At 43.8% G+C, this 15,473-nt stretch overlaps 1 protein-coding gene across 1 annotated transcript in view; it reads left to right on the plus strand.

Moving 5' to 3' along the window:
* The window catches only part of LOC121549192 (papilin-like), a 157,117-nt gene that overhangs the window by 2,124 nt on the left and 139,520 nt on the right, over positions 1 to 15,473 (plus strand). Inside the window, exons 2-3 of the mRNA XM_041861052.1 lie at positions 107 to 202; positions 6,388 to 6,506. Coding sequence (XP_041716986.1) covers positions 107 to 202; positions 6,388 to 6,506 — 215 coding nt within the window. The remainder of the gene's footprint in view (positions 1 to 106; positions 203 to 6,387; positions 6,507 to 15,473) is intronic.

The raw sequence follows: 15,473 nt of genomic DNA on the forward strand, positions 1-15,473 counted from the left end.
AAAATGATGGCACATTAAAGGTAGTTGGGGTTCTCAGCAACTTGAACCAGCACTGAAATTTGAGCAGTGAGGTTCATTTCTTCCCCCTCTCTGCTCTTATCCCCAGGTTGAAGCACATCCCTAACACCCAGAGAGATCTGAAGAACTTGGGAACCTCCCAGCCACTGGGAAAATCATCTTGTTCTTGGAGTTTATTCACAAGGTTAGATCCACACATATAATTGTCCATCATGCAGAATTGTCGCTAAACTTATAATTGTATTTTATTTTTATTTATTTTATTTTATTTCACCTTTATTTAACCAGGTAAGCCAGTTGAGAACAAGTTCTCATTTACAACTGCGACCTGGCCAAGATAAAAAGCAAAGCAGTGCGATTAAAAACATCAACACAGAGTTACATATGGGGTAAAACAAAACATAAAGTCAAAAATACAACAGAAAAAATATATATACAGTGTGTGCAAATGTAGCAAGTTATGGAGGTAAGGCAATAAATAGGCTATAGTGCAAAATAATTACAATTAGTATTAACACTGGAATGATAGATGTGCAAGAGATTATCTGCAAATAGAGATACTGGGGTGCAAAAGAGCAAAATAAATAACAATATAGGGATGACGTAGTTGGGTGGGCTAATTTCAGATGGGCTGTGTACAGGTGCAGTGATCGGTAAGGTGCTCTGACAACTGATGCTTAAAGTTAGTGAGGGAGATAAGAGCCTCCAGCTTCAGAGATTTTTGCAATTCGTTCCAGTCATTGGCAGCAGAGAACTGGAAGGAATGGCGGCCAAAGGAGGTGTTGGCTTTGGGGATGACCAGTGAGATATACCTGCTGGAGCGCAGACTACGGGTGGGTGCTACTATGGTGACCAATGAGCTAAGATAAGGCGGGGATTTGCCTAGCAGTGATTTATAGATGACCTGGAGCCAGTGGGTTTGACGACGAACATGTAGTGAGGACCAGCCAACAAGAGCGTACAGGTCACAGTGGTGGGTAGTGTATGGGGCTTTGGAGACAAAACGGATGGCACTGTGATAGACTACATCCAATTTGCTGAGTAGAGTGTTGGAGGCTATTTTGTAAATGACATCGCCGAAGTCAAGGATCGGTAGGATAGTCAGTTTTACGAGGGCATGTTTGGCAGCATGAGTGAAGGAGGCTTTGTTGCGAAATAGGAAGCCGATTCTAGATTTAACTTTGGATTGGAGATTCTTAATGTGAGTCTGGAAGGAGAGTTTACAGTCTAAGGTATTTGTAGTTGTCCACATACTCTAGGTCAGACCCGTCGAGAGTAGTGATTCTAGTCGGGTGGGCGGGTGCCAGCAGCGTTCGATTGAAGAGCATGCATTTAGTTTTACTAGTGTTTAAGAGCAGTTGGAGGCTACTGAAGGAGTGTTGTATGGCATTGAAGCTCGTTTGGGGGTTTGTTAACACAGTGTCCAATGAAGGGCCAGATGTATACAAAATGGTGTTGTCTGCGTAGAGGTGGATCTGAGAGTCACCAGCAGCAAGAGCGACATCATTGATATACACAGAGAAAAGAGTCGGCCCAAGAATTGAACCCTGTGGCACCCCCATAGAGACTGCCATAGGTCCATACAACAGGCCCTCTGATTTGACACATTGAACTCTATCTGAGAAGTAGTTGGTGAACCAGGCGAGGCAGTCATTTGAGAATCCGAGGCTATTTAGTCTGCCAATAAGAATGCGGTGGTTGACAGAGTCGAAAGCCTTGGCCAGGTCGATGAAGACGACTGCACAGTACTGTCTATTATCGATCGCGGTTATAATATCGTTTAGGACCTTGAGCGTGGCTGAAGTGCACCCATGACCAACTCGGAAACCGGATTGCATAACGGAGAAGGTACGGTGGGATTCGAAATGGTCAGTGATCTGTTTGTTAACTTGGCTTTCAAATGCAGGGCAGGATGGATATAGGTCTTTAACAGTTTGGATCTAGAGTGTCACCCCCTTTGAAGAGGGGGATGACCGCGGCAGCTTTCCAATCTCTGGGGATCTCAGATGTTACGAAAGAGAGGTTGAACAGGCTAGCAATAGGGGTTGCGACAATTTCGGCGGCTAGTTTTAGAAAGAAAGGGTCCAGATTGTCTAGCCCAGCTGATTTGTAGGGGTCCAGATTTTGCAGCTCTTTCAGAACATCAGCTGTCTGAATTTGTGTGAAGGAGAAGCGGGGGGTGCATGGGCAAGTTGCAGCGGAGGGTGCAGAGTTGGTGGCCGGGGTAGTGGTAGCCAGGTGGAAAGCATGGCCAGCCGTAGCAAAATGCTTGTTGAAATTCTCGATTATTGTAGATTTATCGGTGTCCCAAAACTTTTTGGAGTTAGTGCTACAGGATGCAAATTTCTGTTTGAAAAAGTTAGCCTTTGCTTTCCTGACTGCTTGTGTATATTGGTTCCTAACTTCCCTGAAAATTTGCATATCGCGGGGGCTATTTGATGCTAATGCAGTACGCCACAGGATGTTTTTGTGCTGGTCAAGGGCAGTCAAGTCTGAGGAGAACCAGGGGCTATATCTGTTCTTAGTTCTGTATTTTTTGAATGGGGCATGTTTATTTAAGATTGAGATGAAATTACTTTTAAAGAACAACCAGGCATCCTCTACTGACTTAATGAGATACAGTATATATCCATCCAGGATACCTGGGCCAGGTCAATTAGGAAGGCCTGCTCGCTAAAGTGTTTTAGGGAGTGTTTGACAGTGAAGAGGGGTGGTCGTTTGACCGCGGACCCGTTACGGACGCAGGCAATAAGGCAGTGATCGCTGAGATCCTGGTTGAAGACAGCGGAGGTGTATTTAGAGGGTAAGTTAGTCAGGATGATATCTATGAGGGTACCCATGTTTACGGATTTAGGGTTGTACCTGGTAGGTTCGTTGATAATTTGTGTGAGATTGAGGGCATCTAGTTTGGATTGTAGGATGGCCGGGGTGTTAAGCATATCCCAATTTAGGTCACCAAGCAGTACGAACTCTGAGGATAAATGGGGGGCAATCAATTCACATATGGTGTCCAGGGCACAGCTGGGGGCTGAGGGGGGTCTGTAGCAAGCGGCAACAGTGAGAGACTTATTTCTGGAAAGGTGGATTTTTAGAAGTAGAAGCTCAAACTGTTTGGGCACAGACCTGGATAGTGTGATAGAGCTCTGCAGGCTATCTCTGCAGTAGATTGCAACTCCACCCCCTTTGGCAGTTCGGAAAATGTTATAGTTGGGGATGGAAATTTCAGAATTTTTGGTGGCCTTCCTAAGCCAGGATTCAGACACTGCTAGAATATCAGGGTTGGCGGAGTGTGCTAACGCAGTGAATAACTCAAACTTAGGAAGGAGACTTCTGATATTAACATGCAAGAAACCAAGGTTTTTACGGTTACAGAAGTCAACAAATGATAGCGCCTGGGGAGTAGGAGTGATACTGAGGGCTGCAGGGCCTGGGTTAGCCTCTACATCACCAGAGGAACAGAGGAGGACTAGAATAAGGATACGGCTAAAGGCTTTAAGAACTGGTCTTCTAGTGCGTTGGGTACATAAAATAAAGGGGGCAGATTTCCGGGCGTTGTCGAAAAGATTCAGGGCATTATGTACAGACAAGGATATGGAAGGATATGAGTAAAGTGGAGGTAAACCTAAGCGTTGGGTAACAATGAAAGAGATAGCATCACTGGAGGCACCGATTGAGTCGGTCTCCGCGTGTATGGGGGGTGGGACAAAGGAGCTATCTAAGGCAGGTTTAGCTGGGCTGGGGGATCTACAGTGAAATAGTACAATTAGAAATAACCGAAACAGCAATAAGCAAACCTTATTGACATGGGAGAGAGGCATAAAGCAATCACAGGTATAATTTGAGAGAGCTAAGACAACAGCTGGTAATGGCGACACAGTTTGGGCTGAGGCTAAACATAAACAGGATGCGGTACCGTAAAAAGGAACAGTCCAGCAGGCATCAGCTGTATACAGTGAGGGAAAAAAGTATTTGATCCCCTGCTGATTTTGTACGTTTGCCTACTGACAAAGAAATGATCAGTCTATAATTTTAATGGTAGGTTTATTTGAACAGTGAGAGACAGAATAACAACAACAAAAATCCAGAAAAACGCATGTCAAAAATACAATAAATTGATTTGCATTTTAATGAGGGAAATAAGTATTTGACCCCCTCTCAATCAGAAAGATTTCTGGCTCCCAGGTGTCTTTTATACAGACAACGAGCTGAGATTAGGAGCACAATCTTAAATGGAGTGCTCCTAATCTCAGTTTGTTACCTGAATAAAGGCTCCTGTCCACAGAAGCAATCAATCAATCAGATTCCAAACTCTCCACCATGGCCAAGACCAAAGAGCTCTCCAAGGATGTCAGGGACACGATTGTAGACCTACACAAGGCTGGAATGGTCTACAAGACCATCGCCAAGCAGCTTGGTGAGAAGGTGACAACAGTTGGTGCGATTATTCGCAAATGGAAGAAACACAAAATAACTGTAAATCTCCCTCGGCCTGGGGCTCCATGCAATTTTTCACCTCGTGGAGTTGCAATGATCATGAGAACGGTGAGGAATCAGCCCAGAACTATGATCTCAAGGCAGCTGGGACCATAGTCACCAAGAAAACAATTGGTAACACACTACGCCGTGAAGGACTGAAATCCTGCAGCGCCCGCAAGGTCCCCCTGCTCAAGAAAGCACATATACAGGCCCGTCTGAAGTTTGCCAATGAACATCTGAATGATTCAGAGGAGAACTGGGTGAAAGTGTTGTGGTCAGATGAGACCAAAATCGAGCTCTTTGGCATCAACTCAACACGCCGTGTTTGGAGGAGGAGGAATGCTGCCTATGACCCCAAGAACACCATCCCCACCGTCAAACATGGAGGTGGAAACATTATGCTTTGGGGGGGGGGGGGTTCTGCTAAGGGGACAGGACAACTTCACCGCATCAAAGGGACGATGGATGGGGCCATATACCGTCAAATCTTGGGTGAGAACCTCCTTCCCTCATCCAGGGCATTGAAAATGGGTCGTGGATGGGTATTCCAGCATGACAATGACCCAAAACACACGGCCAAGGCAACAAAGGAGTGGCTCAAGAAGAAGCACATTAAGGTCCTGGAGTGGCCTAGCCAGTCTCCAGACCTTAATCCCATAGACAATCTGTGGAGGGAGCTGAAGGTTCGAGTTGCTAAACGTCAGCCTCAAAACCTTAATGACTTGGAGAAGATCTGCAAAGAGGAGTGGGACAAAATCCCTCCTGAGATGTGTGCAAACCTGGTGGCCAACTACAAGAAACGTCTGACCTCTGTGATTGCCAACAAGGGTTTTGCCACCAAGTACTAAGTCATGTTTTGCAGAGGGGTCAAATACTTCTTTCCCTCATTAAAATGCAAATCAATTTAGAACATTTTTGACATGTGTTTTTCTGGATTTTCTGTTGTTATTCTGTATCTCACTGTTCAAATAAACCTACCATTAAAATGATGGACTGATCATGTCTTTGTCAGTGGGCAAACATACAAAATCAGCAGGGGATCAAATACTTTTTTCCCTCACTGTAGCTGAGTTATCATAAGGTCCGGTGAACAGCAATAGGATAGTTCAGAGGTAGTTCGGGGGCTGTTAAAGCACTAGCGAGCAAGAGGCCACGGCTAGCGTGTGCTAGCGGGCCGGGGCTAGCAGTTGGAATCTTCATGGTCGGCGTCGTAACGGGAAGCCTGTTGTAACCAGATCAGACGATTTCATCGGCAGACCAGTCGTGTTGGATCGGCGGGGCTCCGTGTCAACACTAGGTGGTCCCGTCCGGTTGACAGAGAGGTAGATAGCCGGGAGATGTGCCTAGCTCAGGATGATTAGCCAAACCACAACGTCCATTTTGTTGCAGCTAGCTGGTAGCGGTGAATCCGGAGTTAAATGTCCAGTGATTCAGTGATTCCGGCAGAAAAACTGATATGTTCTGGGTCGATAACGCGCTGTGCAGACAGTGCAGACTGGCCGAATAATAGTCCAGGCTAGAGCTGGCTGGTAGGTGGTGCAGGCCACGGACAATGGTGAAAACCCGCTAACGGTAGCTAATAGCAAGTAGCTAGTTAGCTGGCTACTCCCGTCCGGTAGACCGAGAGGTAGATAGCCGGGATATGGGCCTGGCTCTAGGCTAGCTCGAGGCTAACTGGTGAAGCTCATTCAATAATACAGACATGGGTAATTTATGTCCCAGGGTTACTGAACTGTGTGCAAGTGTTTGTTCAATTTAGACCACAATTAGTTGAATAAGGTATTAGTGAAGTGCTGGAACAAAAACCTGTAGACTGCTGTGTAAAGAAGCTATGGCTGTCATGACTTCTATTGACTAAATACAGTTACCATTTTCTTTTGTTAATCTATGCAGGTTTGTCATAATTTCCAGGAGCCTGGTGGAGATGGATACAACCATAATCCAAGGCAGGACATTTCCCTGCATCCAGGTTGAGGCCTGCTACCAGCAGGAACATGGAGCACTCCATGTCAGTAAGTCATGTAAAGTCGGAAGTTTACATACACCTTAGCTAAATACATTTAAACTCAGTTTTTCACAATTCCTGACATTTAATCCTAGTAAATACTCCCTGTTATAGGTCAGTTAGGATCACCACTTTATTTTAAGGATGTGAAATATCAGAATAATAGTAGAGAGAATTATTTATTTCAGCTTTTATTTCTTTCATCACATTCCCAGTGGGTCAGAAGTTTACATACCCTCAATTAGTATTTGGTAGCATTGCCTTTAAATTGTTTAACTTGGGTCAAACGTTTCGGGTAGCCTTCCACAAGCTTCCCACAGTAATTGCTCCTTACAGAGCTGGTGTAACTGACTCAGGTTTGTAGGCCTCCTTGCTCGCACACACTTCTTCAGTTCTGCCCACACATTTTCTATAGGATTGAGGTCAGAGCTTTGTGATGGCCACTCCAATACCTTGACTTTCTTGTCCTTAAGCCATTTTGCCACAACTTTGGAAGTATGCTTGGGGTCATTGTCCATTTGGATGGCCACTCCTATACCTTGACTTTCTTGTCCTTAAGCCATTTTGCCACAACTTTGGAAGTATGCTTGGGGTCATTGTCCATTTGGAAGACCCATTTGTGACCAAGCTTTAACTTCTTGACAGATGTATTGAGATGTTGCTTCAATATATCCACATAATGTTCCTTCCTCATGATGCCATCTATTTTGTGAAGTGCACCAGTCCCTCCTGCAGCAAAGCACCCCCACAGCATGATGCTAACACCCCTGTGCTTCACGGTTGGGATGGTGCTCTTCGGCTTGCAAGCCCCCCCCCTTTTTCCTCCAAACATAACAATGGTCATTATGGCCAAACAGTTCTATTTTTGTTTAATCAGACCAGAGATAATTTCTCCAAAAAGTACGATCTTTGTCCCCATGTGCAGTTGCAAACCGTAGTCTGGTTTTTTTATGGCGGTTTTGGAGCAGTGGCTTCTTCCTTGCTAAGGGACCTTTCAGGTTATGTCGATATACAGTATCTCCTATGCTAAATACACCGGAGGCATGTAATGAATCTTGAGCCATAATGAAGCAATTAGGATTGTTGTTGAAAAACAAGCAATTACAGCATGACAGCCTCATCAAAACACTCATGTTGCAAAACTGTAGATGTGAACTTGAATCAAAGGAGCACCCAAATATGAGCAAGAAATAGCTCCCTGGAGAAAGTCACCTTAACATCGAGAAAACATTACCGACTGGCAAAAATGTTATGTACTATCTATACCAGTGACCAATTTTGATTGAAACCTCTTAGGGGAAAAATGTCATTATATTAGAGGAAGCAATTTAGTGGTCGTCTTTACGGGAGATGATCAACAGTATATTCCTATGTCGTTTGACGAGATTAAAGGGGATTGCGTGACTAGCTGCCTTGTTTCCCTTCTACGTTGTCGCTTTCCATGTAGCCTCCTCATTAATTTGATGGGTTATTATGTCAACAAGAGTCTCCCCTCCAAGTAAATATAGATAGATTTATAACTGCAGATTGCTCCGAGATTACTCCTGAACATGAATGGCACTGGGTGGGTAGGTAGACCGGAGACTATAATGATGAAAGTTGTTTAAAATATGCTATCTCAGGTTTAATGTTTCTCCATTTAATTACTAAAACACCAAACTACCTTAAACATTGACCCTCTAGAAGCGAGTGGGTAATTTATTTTGCGTTGTTAGTTCGTCCTCTTGGCCCACAGTAAAATAGTCTCTGCCAGCTCTGCACCAAGACATTTCAGGTATAGAAATAAAGTATATTGCAACCTAATAAATGCACTCTCAATTGGGAGTCGGGATTAGTACCTACCTGCATACTCCAGTTTAGAATAGCGTACATAGGCTATTCACAACAGTCCCAAGTAATTGCATACATCAGGAGTAGACTATGTTATTCAACCAACCGATTATGATGGGCCGTTATGTGGTGGGAGAAAGCAAATTAATTCCCAGAAGAGGAGCTTGTTCTCAGAAAATACAGTGTGGATGGTTAGAGGAGATAGAGGGGGGATATTATCAGCAATAATGGAGGGATACAGATGTCTATGTTTACAATCGAAATGCCTTGCCTAATTTGGGAAAGTGGGATAAAGCACTGGAGTATAGTAGAGACCACACAAACTAAAAGCCTGTTAAAAGGAGACCATAGTATGCCACAAAATGACTGACTGATGTGTTGTTATGTTATCTTCTCAGGGTCAAATTCACTTTAAATCACAATTCCATTTGTTTTATGATCTGTCCTTGTCTGGCTTTTAATAACAATATGGTATGCTTACAACATATGAGGGCAAAGTCACTTAACAACATGAAGTGACTTTGTGTTTGTTGGAAATAGAATAATCCTGCCTCTTAATAGAATTGTTTTGGCAAACGTTGACCTTGGGGCTTAATTGAATTGTTTACCCCCAGGCTTAGAATAAGCCCAGACATTTTTACAAAATTACTTCAAACAACTATACCTGGCTTCTCCGGGTTAGTCGAGGACACAAACACGGAAATTGTCATTTCTGTAGAAATATGCATCAATTACTGGACCAAGCTCTGTTTTAAGTCTACATTGTCCAGGTTTTACATGGGAGTTCTTTAAATGGTATGTAGGACACTGGTTGGAAGTGTGGTCCCTAGCCACACAGCATCCTGGTTTATCTTTTTAGTGTGATTCAGTTCAGTGTTCCCTAGTGTCATGCAGGGACAGCCCCTGCGACCTTGACTGGTGGTGGGGCGTGTTTGTGTGTGTGTGTGTGTTGGAAGCAAGATGTGTGTGTGTGTGTGTGTTGGGAGCAGGTTGTGTGTGTGTGTGTGTGTGTGTTTGTTGGGAGCAGGTTGTGTGTGTGTGTGAGTGTTGGGAGCAGGTTGTTTATGTGTGTATCTTTGTAAGCAGGTTGTGTGTGTTTGGAAGCAGGTTGTGTGTTTTGTCTATATTTCTGTTTGTGTCTGTTTGTGTGCATGTCATCTCTGTGTGGGTCATCTGTGTGTGGGTGTCGTGTCTGTGTGTTATCTATGTGTGCGTGGCTGTGTGCACATGCAGCAGCTGTGTGCGTGTGTGTGGCTTTGAGTGTATTGTGTTCATGGGCAGCTTTGGGATTGGGATTTCGATGCCTATAAGCCATTCGTTTCCACCTCGACACCTGCAGAGTTTAGGGCCCTAAAGAGGAGGAAGGCCTATGCTGCTAATGCTATCTACTCACAAGATTATCAGGTTTACATAACCCCCCCACCCACTGATTAAATATTGAAAAGAGCCCTTTCTGTTGTTCTCTCACAGAGATCAAAAGTGATTGCAAAGGACTTGGTGTCCTGATTGCCCCCTTACCTCAGCCAGCCTTCTCTGTCCTGTGTGGCTCAGTTGGTAGAGCGTGATGCTTGAAATGACAAGGTTGTGGGTTCAAATCCCCATGGGGGACACTATGTGCAGATGAAACCATTGCTAATTCAATCAATCCTGCATTGCAGATATTACTCATCAACTAATAAAAATGCACCTCTATTTGATGCTCAGTTGGAGTTTTATCCAGTGTGTACACTGGGTCCTCAGAGGCAAAGTTCAAGTACTATTTGAAAGTGGAGAGGTGGGGACACATGCCAAAAGCACTTATGTCCTTAGTAAATATCTGCATAGGGCCAAAAACATTGTTCAGAAAGTGTTCAAAGATATGCCACAGGTGTTCCAAAGCACAGGTGCACCGCAAGGCTGTGCTCTCCATTACTTTTCACTCTGAACTCCTGCTATCTGAGATACAGGAGTGACCAGCGCACCATCATGAAATACTCAGTACCATGGTGTAGCGATGTGTCGTTTTGTTATATGTTAAACAATGTTGAACATAATACTTTATTGTCTATAATGATTGACTATTATAGCTTAAACTGATTTCCTCCAAGCTCTTGCTCTTCAAGACAAAGGGTCATAAAAGTGTCTCTCACAGCACTCGACCCGCTCCACTACAGCCCCATCGATGTGAATGGGGGCGTGCTGGCCCCTCTGTTTCCTGTAGTCCACGATTTGTCTTGCTGACGTTGAGGGAGAGGTTGTCCTGGAACCACACTGCCAGGTCTCTGACCTCCTCCCTATAGGCTGCCTCATCGGTGATCAGTCCTACCACCATTGTGTCATCAGCAAACTTGATGATGGTGTTGGAGTAGTGCGCGGCACGCAGTCATGGGTGAACAGTGAGTACAGGAGGGGACTAAGCACACACCCCTGAGGGGCCCCTGTGTTGATGGACAGCGTGGCAGATGTGTTGTTGCCTACCCTCGGGCGGCCCATCAGGAAGTCCAGGATCCGTTTGCAGAGGGATGTGTTCAGTCCCAGGGTCCTGAGCTTGGAGGGGACTATGGTGTTGAATGCTGAGCTGTATTCAATGAACAGCATTCTTACATAGGTCATCCTTTTGTCCAGGTGGGTGGGTGAGTGCAGTGTGGAGTGCAATAGAGATTGTGTCATCTGTTTTCCTGTTGGGGTGGTATATGTATTGGAGTGGGTCCAGGGTGTCTGGGATGATGGTGTTGATGTGAGCCATGACCAGCCTTTCAAAGCATTTCATGGCTATAGATGTGAGTGCTATGGGGCAATAGTCATTTAGGCAGGTTATCTTGGTGTTCTTGGGCACGGGGACTATGCTGTTTTGCTTGAAACAAGTTAGTATTACAGATCGGGTCAGGGATGGGTTGAAAATGTCAGTGAAGACACTTGCCAAATGGTCAGCGCGTGCTCTGATATTCTGTCTAGCCCCGCGGCCTTGCGAATGTTAACCTGTAGGCTAGCGTCGCTGGGCAGCTCGCGGCTGGGTTTCCCTTTGTAATCAGTGATAATCAGTGATAGTTTGCAAGCTCTGCCACATCCGTCGAGCATCAGGGTCGGCGTAGTATGATTTGATCTTAGTCTTGTATTGAAGCTTTACCTGTTTGATGGCTCATCTGAGGTCGTGGCGTGATTTCTTATAAGCGTCCGGATTAATGTCCCGCTCCTTGAAAGCGGCAGCTTTAGCCTTTAGCTCAGTGCGGATGTTGCCTGTAATCCATGGCTTCTTGTTTGGGTATGTACGTACGGTCACTGTAACGTCGTCGATGTACTTATTAATGATGCTGATGACTGATGTGGTAAACTCCTCAATGTTATTGGATGAATCCCAGAACATATTTCAGTCTGTGCTAGCAAAACAGTCGTGTAGCTTAGCATCCGCTTCATCGGACCATTTCCGTATTCAGCGCGTCACTGGTACTTCCTGTTTGAGTTTTTGCTTGTAAGCAGGAGGATAGAATTATGGTCTGATTTGCCAAAGGGAGAGTGAGGAAGGGCCTTGTATGCCTTTCTGTGTGTGGATTAAAGGTGATCTAAAGTTTTGTCACTTCTAGTTGCACAGGTGACATGCTGGTAGAAATGAGATAAATTGGATTTCAGTTTCCCTGCAACAAAATCACCGGCCATGAGAAATGCTGCCTCTGAATGCGCATTTTCTTGTTTGCTTATGGCCCTATGCTGCTCGTTGAGTGCGGTCTTAGTGCCAACATCAGTTTGTGGTGGTAAATAGACAGCTTGGTGAGTAGTATGGTCTGCAGCTTATCATGATGTATTCTAACTCAGGCAAGCAAAAACTCGAGACGTCCTTAACATTAGAGGTCACACACCAGGTGTTGTTAACAAATAGACACACCCCTCCTCCCTTCGTCTTACCCGAGTCTGCCGTCCGGTCTTGAAGATAGAAAAAACAGCGAAATGTACAGTGAACAAAAATATGATATAGACCGCAATCTTGCAGTCAGTATGCCAATTACAAGCTCCCCCAAAACTTGAGACATCTGTGGCATTGTGTTGTGTGACTAAACTGCACATTTTAGAGTGGCCTTTTATTGTCCCCAGCACAATGTGCACCTGTGTAATGATCATGCTGTTTAATCAGCTTCTTGATATGTCACACCTGTCAGGTGGATGGATTATCTTGGCAAAGGAGAAATGCTCACTAACAGGGATATAAACAAATTTGTCCGCAAATTCTTAGAGAAATAAGCTTTTTGTGCGTATGGACAATTTCAGCCTGTTTTATTTCAGCTCATGAAACATGGGACCAACACTTACAGGTGCATCAAAGCTGGGACCGAGAGACTGTAAAACAGCTTCTATCTCAAGGCAATCAGACTGTTAAACAGCCATCACTAGCACATTAGAGGCTGTTGCCTATAGACATAGACTAGAAATCACTGGCCACTTTAAGAAATGGAACACTAGACACTTTAATAATGTTTACATATCTTGCGTTACTCATCTCATATGTATATACTGTATTCTATACTATTCTATGGTATCACTTGTCCATATATGTATATATTCTTAATTCATTCCTTACTTAGATTTGTGTGTATTGGGTATATGTTGTGAAATTGTTAGATATCACTTGTTAGATATTACTGCACTGTCGGAGCTAGAAGCACAAGCATTTCGCTACACCCGCAATAACATCTGCTAAACACGTGCATGTGACCAATACAATTTGATTTGATTTGATGTTCCTTGTCTCACATACCATTAATATATAAAACAATCAATCCCTAATATATACAAGACGATCACAATATGATACACAATAGGCACCAAAAGGCAGACCATATGCTATCCCGGGCATTTCCTTCTCAGTCACGTACTATAATCTTACAACTCATTTTTGAGATGCTACTATTTAGCAATTTTTTCAGTGAGAACTTGAAACTACCCATTGAAGGTGTATGTTTCAAATCCTTTGGAAGACTATTCCAAAGAATGGCAGCTGAGTACAAAAACGTTTATTTCCCCATACCACTATTAAATCTAAAAGGAACAACATCAGTTTCACTCCTTCTAGTGGAATAATTATGATTATCCCAGACCAAGTTAAAGTAGTTACATAGGTACCTAGGGACCAAGCTGTGGACAATCTTATGTACAGGACACAATTTAATCTGAGAGACTCTCTCCTCCACTTTGAGCCATCTAAGGCTTTCAAAGTGGGAATGGTGAAGATGAGTATGTGCTGTAAATTTAAGAATAATCCTGACTAATTTGTTCTGAAATTAATTTTTTATTATCTTGGGGGTACCAGGAAGAGCACACATAGTTGAAGTGGCACTGAACAAGAGCCCCTGCCAATGCCACCATTGCATTCTTATTCAGATATTTGGAAGTTCTTGCCAGAAATCTAATTTTATGGTTCACTTTGGAGATAACGTTTTGTGCCATGCTCTCCCCTGTCAAATGGTTATTTAGCACACATCCAAGATAATTAACAGAGTATTTTGCTGTGACTACTAAGTCACCTACTACCACCTTAAAATCCGGGGATTTCCTCAGTTTCACTTTGGACCAGAACAAGATTGTGAAGTGACAGCTTATTTTCTGACATTCAGAAATTCAGCACTGAGGGCTTTCTCAACCACATGTTTGTCTTTGTGGGAAACCAACAGTGCAGAATCATCTGCATAGAGGAAAAGGTCGCATGTACAGGCAGATTTCAGATCATTTATATACAACAGAAAGAAAAGTGGACCCAGCACACTCCCTTGGGGCAGTCCAAGATTTTAGGTTTAGACAGGGTTCCATCCACATCTGTTTTCTCTAAGAGCTAACCCATTTTACGACTAAGTTGTTGAAGCCCATGGCTCTCAGTTTGATTCACAGAATCTAACAGTCAATCTGCTCGAACATAATGTTTTCCATGACCTTCGATAAAATACACAGAATTGAGACAGGCCGATAGTTTCCATGATCTAACTTAATCCCTTTTTTATATAGAGGAATTACCCTTGCAAGTTTTAGTTCACAATATGAGTTACGCAGGGGTTGACTCACATTGAGAATGTGTCTGTGCCTCGATCTAGGTTGAGCAAAACTAAGGATGGCGGTGTTCGCCTTAGCAATCTCACTGGAGTAAAGACCTCCTCCATTCCTGTCATTATTGAAAGAGATTGTGATATCTCACATCTCAAAATAGGGTTACTTAATGTTAGATCCCTCACTTCCAAGGCAGTTATGGTCAATGAACTACTCACTGATCATAATCTTGATGTGATTGGCCTGACTGAAACATGGCTTAAGCCTGATGAATTTACTGTGTTAAATGAGGCCTCTCCTCCTGGTTACACTAGTGACCATATCACCCGTGCATCCCGTAAAGGTGGAGGTGTTGCTAACATTTACGCTAGCAAATTTCAATTTACCCCCCCCCCAAAAAAATAATCTGATGAGCTTCTAGTCATGAAATCTATGTAGCCTACTCAATCACTTTTTATAGCTACTGTTTACAGGCCTCATGGCCCGTATACAGAGTTCCTCACTGAGGTCCCTGAATTCCTATCGGACCTTGTAGTCATGGCAGATAATATTCACATTTTTGGTGACTTTAATATTCACATGGAAAAGTCCACGGACCCACTCCAAAAGGCTTTCGGAGCCATCATCGACTCAGTGGGTTTTTGTCCAACATGTCTCCGGACCTACTCATTGCCACAGTTATACCATGGATCTAGTTTTGTCCCGTGGAATACATATTGTGGATCTAAACGTTTTCCCTCATAATCCTGGACTATCAGACCACCATCTTATTACGTTTGAAATCACAACAAATAATCTGCTCAAACCCCAACCAAGGATCATCAAAAGCTGTGCTATAAATTGTCGGACAACCCAAAGATTCCTAGATGCCCTTCCAGACTCCCTCACCTACTTAAGGTCATCTGAGTACAAAAATCAGTTAACGACCTAACTGAGGATCTAAATGTAACCTTGTGTAATACCCTAAATGCAGTCGCACCCCTAAAAACAAAAAACATTTGTCACAAGAAACTAGCTCCCTGGTATACACAAAATACCCGAGCCCTGAAGCAAGCTTCCAGAAAATTGGAACGGAAATGGCGCTCCACCAAACTGGAAGTCTTCCTACTAGCTTGGAAAGAAAGTACAGTGCAATATC

This window comes from Coregonus clupeaformis, chromosome 33, assembly GCF_020615455.1.
Source record: "Coregonus clupeaformis isolate EN_2021a chromosome 33, ASM2061545v1, whole genome shotgun sequence".
Lineage (NCBI taxonomy): Eukaryota > Metazoa > Chordata > Actinopteri > Salmoniformes > Salmonidae > Coregonus > Coregonus clupeaformis.